This window comes from Barbus barbus (genome assembly GCF_936440315.1).
Source record: "Barbus barbus genome assembly, chromosome: 50".
In the NCBI taxonomy this organism is placed as follows: Eukaryota; Metazoa; Chordata; class Actinopteri; order Cypriniformes; family Cyprinidae; genus Barbus; species Barbus barbus.
In genome coordinates, this window is record NC_136728.1 from 7423685 (window position 1) to 7434509 (window position 10825).

General features: G+C 35.1%; 1 protein-coding gene across 1 annotated transcript; it reads right to left on the reverse strand.

Moving 5' to 3' along the window:
- Positions 1-1818: 1818 nt before the first annotated feature.
- On the reverse strand, positions 1819-9142 carry LOC306868472 (long-chain fatty acid transport protein 2-like). The gene is made up of 10 exons (XM_079414656.1): positions 8591-9142; positions 7527-7736; positions 7222-7380; positions 6728-6852; positions 4522-4716; positions 4317-4407; positions 4006-4204; positions 3389-3486; positions 2395-2525; positions 1819-2289 (listed from the first exon to the last, which is right to left on the reverse strand). The coding sequence occupies exons 1-10, from the start codon at positions 9057-9059 to the stop codon at positions 2113-2115; spliced, it is 1854 nt and encodes a 617-aa protein (XP_079270782.1). The 5' UTR covers positions 9060-9142; the 3' UTR covers positions 1819-2112.
- Positions 9143-10825: the final 1683 nt, after the last annotated feature.

Sequence of the window (10825 nt, forward strand, 5' to 3'; positions counted from 1 at the left end):
AGTCTCATCGGGTTGCCAGATCCTTGATGCCTTGTTTCCACACGTTTTTAATAAGAGAAACCAGGGGGCTGTTCCATAAACCAAGATTAGAGTATAAGCCAGGCTTATTTCGGTTAGTCAGGCTTATTTTTGGTAGATTCGGTTTCATAAATCAAACTTTAAAAAGTTCAAACTCAGTTACCCCGGCAACTTATGCTGGCAAACTAACCTGGTCCAGAGCAGGCTAACTGTCAGGCTAAGCTGAGCTCCTCTAACTCTGACCAATAGGAACGCATCGATATTACCACTGACTCTCTCACATACAGTCAGTTTAATTTATTATCGGTCCAAAAATAAAAGTATACAGAAAATACACCTTAAATAATCAAATAAATAAAAAATAGGCTACAACCAACTGTATTTAATGTATTGTGCCCAAAATATAGGCGAATGTCATGTCATGCATTCAGTTGATCAGAAGTTTCTAGCCATGCAGCCTTTCTCTCTGAATTTATGACAGCTGTACCTTTTATGGTTATTAGAACATTAAAACATTACAACCTAAAATGTCTCTTTAAAGCATAAAAACACAAAAGTTAAAATCACTGAATTAAAAATGTAAATTTATAATAGAAATCAGAGTACATTTTAACTGATAAGAGGAACACACATTTAACTCATTTGAGCTAGTGATTAACAGTTGCTGCTATCATAAAAATACACTTATATGTAGGAAATTAAAATTATATGTATCACATTTAATGTCCAACAACAAAATTTTAGCAGAATGTATATTTTATTCAGAATTCTTGCGCTAGTATTCTATTCTGCTCTGTGTGTGTAGCGCGCATGCGCGCCGCAGCGCTCGTTCTCTCGCATAAGCCCCGCCCACTCCTGACAGCTAAATGGATATATTTGCATGGTTTTCTGACATTTACAGATGTAAAAAATATACCTGTGACGTAACAGTTATGCACTGAGGAAAACACAATGTTTCAAATGCGTTAAACAGCACAAACATTCGCTGTGTGCTATGGTGGATCGATTTGATCCATGATCGACATTAAGGGCTGCTTCAGAATAAGCGTGTGCGTCACATTATCCTGACTCACTGAACCTGGATAGCATTAGTCAGATTGCGTGAACTTGAATTGTCGTTTATGGAACCGCTTTAGTCCCGATTGATTTGTTAGGTTATTTAAAGTCAGGTTTTGGACTTTAATCCCCGCTTTTCTTAGCGTCTTTTATGGAACAGCCCCCAGATTTTTCTCTGGAGTAAACAAATATAATGCTGCATTCGCATTATTATTTTTTCTATTTTAAGCTCCCCATTACAGTAGTTAAACACAGAGGAAGTGTTTTGGTGTTTAATTCCTAAATAATTGCATATTAAGTAGGTCATTATATTATAGAAACTTATGTGGGCTGATATTCAAATTATTTAAAGACTTTAAATAATGATTTAAACAACCTCTGTGGCAAATTCATGGAGAGTTTATGAATTTCAATATTCCATGATCAAATATTCTCTAACTATATTAAACAAATTAAATACTAATAATTACACTTAAAATGGCACAATGTTCACTTTTTAAAATTAATTTAATTTATATTTTTGGAATTAAAATTTCCACTTAAATTACAAATAAATTAAAAAAAAGTGCATGAGTATTTTAAACTCACAACATGGCAACCCTCATTCAATTCAGCCTTTGAGACATGAGCCAGTGGGAGGGTTTCTGTGGGAGCCAGTCATTTTACAGCAAGCTCTTACCAAACTATTTGTTCACTGCAGAATACAGGGAAACCATAGTATCAAATTCTTAGAGAGCCTCTTTTGAGAATGAATAACTTTTCAAACTGTTTTATTATCTTTTTAAATAATGTTGTCATATAACAGTGTGATACAAAATAAACTTTTGAAATATGCACAATAAGCAAAATAATTATTTACATCAATAAATGTTAAATTTACAGTACAGACAAAATTAATAATAATAATAATTGCATTTTTGTCTGTTAATTGCGATCTCTGGACAGTTATTGTCCAAGTGTAAATTTAGTGTCGGGAGTCTGAACAAATAAAAGATTAGATTTTTTCATTAAATTATCATTTAAAGAACATCCTGCTTTTCACAATCTGAAGTGACCGTCCAATATCGACTGATGTGTGTCACGTGTCAGAAGTCTGTAGCTTTTCACCGTCTCATCTAAAACAAACAGAGGGTCGGTGATTACAGCAGGGTTGAAGCCCTCCTCTACCAGCTTCCCTTTCAGCTGTTTGAAAGTGCAAGTCACAGCCAAACAGTCCTGCAATCAGAAATCCTTTGACTTATTTGAGAGACATGAAAGAGTACATAAATACACTGACACTACAAAGGGATCATGTATTCAGAAAGAGCATTGTGAAGTTACCTGGATCCTTATAAAACGAGGTCTGGCATAAGAGGGGAGGTAAGTGGTCACGTGACTAAAAATGGTATCGGGCTCAAACTGATGATCTTTCTTCAGCGTGATGGTAGCCATTCCCGTCCTTCCCTCATACCCTTTAAATTCAATTAAAGATCAAGCGTCACTAATGGGTTTGGAATAAATATTAACTAGTAGTGAGAATGTCAACTGAACAGTTCACTCAAATATGAAAATGTGCTGAAAATGTAGTCACCCCAAGGCCATTAAAGATGTAGATGAGTGCGTTACTTCATCGAAACTTGAGAAATGTAGCACTGCATCATTTGTTCACCAATGGATGCTCTGCAGTGAATGGGTGCCGTCAGAATGAGAGTCCAAACAGCTGATAAAAACATCACAGTAATCCACACCACTCCAGTCCATCAGTTAACATGTGATGTGAAAAGCTGTTTATTTTTAAGAAACCAATTTCTCAAGATGTTTTAACTTCATACCATTGCTTCTTGCCAAAATATGAGTCCATAATCCATAATGTTTCCATCTCCTATTGTCCCTCACATGAAAATCCACCAACATATTAGTTTGGAACTGTTTTTGCTTGTAAATGGTGCTTGATCTGTGCATATTTCCATTCTGAAATCAAACGAGACGACTTTTTTCACTGGAGAAAGCAATATTCTGGATAGAGGACTCCTAAAAATGGCTTGATGGATTTGTCTCTAACAAACACAGTTTTTCGCTTTACAAGACATTAACTGATGAACTGGAGTGGTGTGGATTACTTGTTTTTATCAGCTGTTTGACTCTCATTCTGACGGCACCCATTCACTGCAGAGCATCCATTGGTGAACAAGTGATGTAATGATACATTTCTTCAAATCTGTTCCCATGAGGAATCAAACTCATCTACATTGTGAATGGTCTGAGGATGAGTACATTTTCAGCAAATTGAAATTCCTGTGTGAGCTATTCTAAAAGGAGTGAAGTAGCATTAAACCTTGAACTGTAACGCCGTATACATTTGCTTCCTCGATACTCGTTGCCATAGTCAAGAGGTCCGACACTTCATTTGTGGAAACGTTTTCCCCTTTCCACCTGAGATGAAGAGGACCATGCAGTTATTCACGATTCTTCTATTTGAATGTAATATTAAAGCTGTAACTTCTGTTTTAGAGTAGAACAAGAGGGCTGATCGATTCCAAAATGTTGATTCCTGGTTCTGGAATCAACTCTTCACTGTGGTTTTCAAATCCTCCTTTCTTTTTAAACATTAGAAGAACATGTTCACTAAATCTTACTGTGACTATCCCGTTTATGCATCACTGTCTGTATTGTACGTTTTAGCTGCAAAATTTCATTGTAGGAAACTTGTCCAAGATGGAAATGAATCGCACTTCTCATCAGTATTAGTGAGCAAATGAGAGATGTATTAATGACTAGCTCATTAAAGAGGAGTCAGTTCCCTTTGTTTGAATCGATTCCAACCTTTGGAATTAAAATGAACTGCAACCTTTGAAATCGATTCTTGATTCCCAGTGCCTTGAAACTAATTATTTTTGGAACTGATTCCTTGCCCTATAGAAAAATAATTTTAATGCCATTTTGTTTTTTTACCTAAAAGTGTCACCCACTCGATCCTGGAAGTAGATGAAGTTTTCGTGGTCTGTCCTGAACAGATCTCCAGAGTTGAAGTAAACATCTCCCTTCTCAAACACATTGTAGAGTTTCTTCTTCTCTGTCTGTTTGGGATCTCTGGCATATCCAGCAAATTGCGCCTTCTGGGTAATCTTTGATACTAATAGTCCTGTTTCACCTGTATTACAGTCAATGACAGATTAATGACACGTTTGTCAAAGTAAAAACCAAACAACTGTGCTGTGTGACTTGACATTTTATGCATACAAACGAATGAACATTTGACTTGCCTTTAGCTACTTCTATGCAAAGTCCTTCTGCGTTTCTCACAGGCTCCTCTTGTTCTTGGTCAAACTTAACCAATGCATATGGATAGATTTTCTGAAATAACATTAATGTGTTCAGACAATTTCAACAGTTCTCATTTCTGTACTTCTGATTAATCTAATGTAAAGGAGTAACAACCACATTCACTGATAATTTCAGTAAATCTACCTTATGAAAAAAATTCACTCTACCAACGGCCCCAATTTTCCCAGCATAGTTCAAAAAGCCCAGGGTTCCCTCGGTTGAGCCGTAGAACTCTTTGATGTCAACATTTCCGAATCTGCTTATGAATGTCCTCCACACCTCTGGTCTGATCCCGTTCCCAATGGCCATTCTGACATTGTGTACTTGGTCGCTAACACGCTTGTAAGGATGAGAGAACAAAGATGAGAAAACAGCTTATTGTGCAGAGCAAACAGAGCACTGCAGACACTGGTGCGGAGAGCGGGGTAAGAAGTGTCGCCAACATAACTGTGCATTCATATACAGCAGCCTGTGATCGAGAGCATTATATAAGAATGCATTACAAAAACAAAAAATTATAATAATTTTGCATGTCACATTTCTCAAAAAATTAGCTGTGTGGAAGATACTTCAGGTAAATTGTCATAGTTACGATAGTATGCATGGCATCAAAATGTCTTCATTTAACCCAATTTAGGAGCTTTATTATTTTTCTCATGAATTTAATATTGGATGCAAATTTCATAAAGACAAAGACGTTGAAAATATACTACTGTAAAATAAAATATTTAAAAAACATATCAAGCAACACATTTTGAGTTCATATTTTATCTGATGTAAACTGTTCACATATTCCATGTGATAAGGATTCAACATACACTACTGTTTACTCTTTCTTTACTCTATGGCCAGAGGACAACTTAAAGACTGGCTCAGCTTACCCCACACTTAATTACAGTCATGGCCAAAAATATCGGCAACCTTGGTAAAAATGATCAATGGCGGCAGTGAAAATTAGTCTGCATTGTTAATCCTTTTGATCTTTTATTTAAAAAATCATTGGATAAAATTTCATTGGATAATAAGAACTTGAAATGGGGGGAAATATAAAATAAATGTTTTTCTCAAATACACATTGGCCACAATTATTGGCACCCCTAGAAATTCTTATGAGTAAAATATCTCTGAAGTATATTCCCATTCATATTCACAATTTTGAGCACTCCAGGGTGATTATGAACATTAAATTATCCAGCCATGACTTCCTGTTTCACAGAAATATAAATAGGAGGGAAAACAAAGCCCAAATCCCCTAATCATCCATCACAATGAGAAAAACCAAATAATATATTTCTGATGTGCAGTAAAAGATAATTGAGCTTCACAAATTAGTGAAGTGGCTTTAAGAAAAGAGCTAGATCAGTGAAAATTCCAATTTCCACCATCAGGGCAATAATTAAGAATTTCCAATCAATGTAAAATGTTACGAAACTGCCTGGAAGAGGACGTGTGTCTTTATCATCCTAATGCACGGTGAGAAGGAGAGTTTGAGCGGCTAAAGACTCTCCAAGGACCACAACTGGAGAATTTCAGAAAATAGTTGAGTCTCGGGATCAGAAAACCTTAAAAAAAAATAAAAAAATAAAAAAAAATTGGCAAACAGCACCTACATGTTGTTTGGGAGGGTTTCAAGAAACATTCTCCTAGTTATTCAAAAAACAAACTCCAGCATATTCAGTTATCAGACAGGAACTAGAACAAATGAGACTGGCTTCTATGGTCAGATGAAACTAAAAAAATAAGCTTTTTAGACTCTGTTAGAAATCCTATAATGAGCCATGTTTGAATTTTCCAACCGTACATTAATCCAAACGCAAACCTCAAAAAATCTGAGAACAAAACCAAGCTTCTGCTATGACCATTCCAGTCCTCTGACCTGAACCCTGTAGAAAATGAGCGAGGTGAACTGAAGAGAAAAAGCACCGTCATGGAGCTGTGAATCTGAAGGATCTGGAGTGATTCTGGATGAAGGAATAGTCTCTGATCTCGACAGGTGTTCTCTAACCTCATCAGGCATTATAGGAGAAAATTTAGAGCTGTTAAACTGACAAATGGAGGTTTCAAAAAGTATTGAATAAAAGGGTGCCGTTAATTGTGGCCAATGTGTATTAGAGAAAAACATTTATTTCATAATGATATTTCCCCCCCATTTTAAATTCTTATTATCCAATGAAAGGTTAGATTTTTGTGAATTTCTTTGATCATATTTACCAAGGGTGCCGATATTTTTGGCCATGACTGTATATACATCAGTGGGCAACCAACACAACCACCCTTTCATAGTACTGTAGATGACAAAAAAAGAGAAAGACTTGGTGTTGCTGTTTGGCTTCTTAAAATGTTGAAATACCTTTGGTGTATTGCAGAGGTAGCGCATTGTTTCTCCAATATACTGTATCACAGTGACATTATATTTTCTGCAGTCGTCCCAGAACTGAGAGGAAGAAAACTTACTCTTCACGACAACAGTAGCTCCTGAATACAAAACAAACCAAAGCATGAAACAAAAGGAAAAAAAGTTAAAAAAAAACATGAAAGCATGTACACATACACACAAGTAAAGGAAAACAAAACGAAAGTCAGAATCCATGAAAGCATAAACAAAAACAAATAAACATCTATGAAAGCACATACAATTAAAGTAAAACAAACAAAAAAAAACAGCATTCATGAAAGCACAATCAAAAAGAAAGAAAAAGAAAAGCAAAAACAACAACAAAATCAACCTTCATGAAAACATACACAAATTGTAAATCTAAGCAAAATCAACATCCATTAAAGCAACACATGCACAAAAACAAAACATTTTGGATTACCAACACAAAATTAAAAAAATAATAAAACCTTTTTCAATAGCTCCACTGAATCCAACAGCAAAGCCGGCACTGTGATACAAGGGAAGGCAGATGTACACCACATCATTAGACTTCAGACCGCAAACAGAAGGAAATAAGGCCATGGCCCACAACCTCCGCTGAGCAATCACTGCTGCCTTTGGAAGACCTGCAGGGGATACGGCTCATGAACTTCACTCACTTATTATTATTATTATTTCTCATTTTACTGACACTTCTGTCCATTCTGTCCGGTGCAAAACCATCCTCAAAATCAGAGTACAGTAACACATCAGTCACTGAATCCAGTCTTACCTGTCGTGCCTGATGTGTAGATGTACGCCGCTGGGCTGCTGAGGGTGATGTTGGCCCTCAGGTCTGCAGGAATCGGCTCGTCTGAGGCCTGTGCGATCTTGTCTGTAAGACTCTCCAGTCCCTCAGTGGTCACATGGTCAGTCAGTATATAGACAGAGATCCCCTGCTCTCTCAGAGCAGGCAGCACCTCCTCAACAGCATCCTGCAGTTCTACATGAGGGTTTTTCAAAGTAGGAAATATAGCCTATATGTAAGGGATAATCTATGGCTAGATGTGAGTTACACAATTCTAATGCACGATGTGGAGGCAAAGAGCGATGGAAGCTTGCTTCCACCATGGGATTAAAAAGTTAAACAAAAAGGTAATTGTGAGGTTTTTTTTGTCTCATAAGTTTATATCTCACAATTTAGACTTTTTTCAGAATTGCAGAATTGTGAGATAAAAACACAGAATTGCAAGATAAAAACGTGCAATTTTTTTGCAACTTGCGAGAAGTTAACTCGCAATTGCAAGATATAGCTAAAACTGCAATTCTGAGAAAAACTGTAGAATTGCGAGATAGGTTTGAAAATAATGTGCAATTCTGAGGAAAAATTATTAAAATGTTAACTTGCAATTGCGAGATATAAAAATTGCGAGATTAGCAAACTTGTAAATGTGAAAAAAAAAATTTTATCAGCTAAAAAGGTCGCAATTACTTTTTTTTTTACCCATAATTTTGCAACCATCTGATTACAGGGGTAATTTAATAATCAGAATCGAGTATTCAGACATCATTCAGTTCGATTAATTTCCCTGATACTTCGCATGAAAAGAACACAAATAATGCAACAGATGCTACATCTTTAAAGAAGCTCTTTAAAAGTAGGCTGAACTAATTTTTGGGGTCTATTCTTCCATTTGTGTCAATAAAAGTTAATAATAGTGTAACCAACGTTGGTGAGACAGACGGGACAAGGTCATCTCAGATACTGAGTCAACAGCTTAACAGTGAATACAGTTACTACATCAGGCACTGATTGCATTTGACAAACAAAACTTTGAACTGGAAGAGTAATAATACCTGCACCAGCAATCAGCACACTGGCCCCACAACAGGTGAAGCAATGCAGAAGTGATCTGGATCGGATGTTATGATTGAGAAGAGCAGCAGAACATCCGATCTTGGCCAAAGCCAACCAGATCCACAAGAACATGGGCTCGTTTCCAAGGAGGACCGCAACTGTATCTCCTTCATGAAGATCCGCGTGCTTCAACAAACTCCTCGCGATTTTATTACTCTGTTTATCCGACTGCGCGTACGAGTATGTTTCATCCTGGAAGCAAATGAAAGCTTTGTGCGGGTTCTTCTGAACCGATTCCGAGAATCGATCCACTATCGTATAGAAGGGTTTGGATCTGAAATATTTAGTCATACGGTATACAGCTATAGCTGTCCGACGCACGTACGTGGCCTCTGAGATAAAGTAAGGATAACGGAATCTTAAGGCAAATAAAAGTAAAATGGCACTTACAATAAACCAAAACATCATGAGATCCGATTCCTTCGCGTAAAACCTACTTTCTAATAGAGCGCAACATTTAGATAACTAACAAGTTGAGAGGGCGGTGCTTCGTTTTGTGGGAATGGACGCATATTTGAGCTGAGAGTTGCGAAATGAAGCGATATTGACAACGGCGGTAAAGTTAGTTTTACGTTTGACATTCATTAGACATTCGGTTTCATTTCAGTTAAACTCTTAACGCCCGTTATGTTTCAAGCCGTAACTAACTCAGATATACATAAATATTTGTCCTTTACGTTGCACAAGGCTTAATTTTTAGAAAAAAAATTATGAAAAATGAACCATATAAATTAATTAACAATTTAACTACATTACATTATACCGTAAAACCAATACTAAAATGTTCTGAAAAACATCCCTGTTATTGCACAAGGCTCTGTTTTTGGAATTAGCATGTTATGCATTTTATAATAATTTTACAACTTTTAATGTATGCAATAATACAAATACATTAAACAACAATACCATCTGATTTGAAGGTATCTTACCAACTGTTAAAATATCTAAATATTATTCCCTATAATGCACAAGGCTTATTGTTTATGATTATGTCTTTGTTTTTATATACAGTATAGAATCCATATTTTTCATGTTTTATGTACTGTACCTACTCAAATGAATTAAACTCTGACACCGTTGGAGATAAAGATATCAAACTAACTGTAAAATATTCAGAATATTATTCCCTATAATGCACAAGGCTTGGTTTTTCAGATTATGGCTTTATTGTTTTTATATATGGTACTGGATCCATGTTTTTCATGTTTTATACATCTTAAATTCATTAAACTCTGACACCATTTGACATAAAGATATCAAACCAACTGTAAAAATAATGCACAAGGCTTTTTCTTTTTTCAAAAGTAATTATTTATTATTTTTATATACAGTACTGAAACTTTATTTTTCATGTTTTATATTCTGTACCCACTTAATGGAGATAAAGGTATCAGCACATCTGTAAATTATGCTAATTATTATTCCTTATACACCAATTTATCAGATTATAAAAAAAGCTTTACAATTTTTGTTTTTATAAGCTTCTTATTTTCGGATTTCATATTAGAAAGAGATTAAAAATATATTTTGAATTCAGTGTTACAAAAGGTAATATATAGTATAATATATATTTTTTTGTACTTAACTAACCCTAACGTTTCTAGAAAAAATAACATTACATTAATAAGAAGAAAATCTGAGAAATATGGTTTTGAAAACAAAATAGAATATCATGATGTTCTAAATTAAGGGCTTTCTTTATGTTTAATGTTTATATGTGTTATGCGTATTTTAAAGTAAACACAAAATGAAATGGGAAATGGGCATAAGAAAATGTTCAATATCTTCAAGTAATACGTTGCAAAAGGTACTTTTATCACAAACTCTATGAATATAACAGCTGCATTTACTGGATAACATATGTGAATAATTTTGTAAAGTACTTATTTGACTTTATTAGCAAAACATATTTATATGGTAATATCCAAATGCTATGCCAAGGCATGAAATGAGATCGAGTAATGTTGACGTACATGGAGGATTGGATCCAAATGTTTGAGAGACCATTTACAAAAGGTTCAAGATTTCGTTGGGTTGTATTAGTAATATTTACATTTGAGAATTTAGTGGTTTACATTCAAATGTCCGTATAAAATAAATAAAATAAAAACCTAATAATAAATAAAAACTTAAGTTATTTTTTAATGACTTGTTTCCCATTACGTTACAAATAA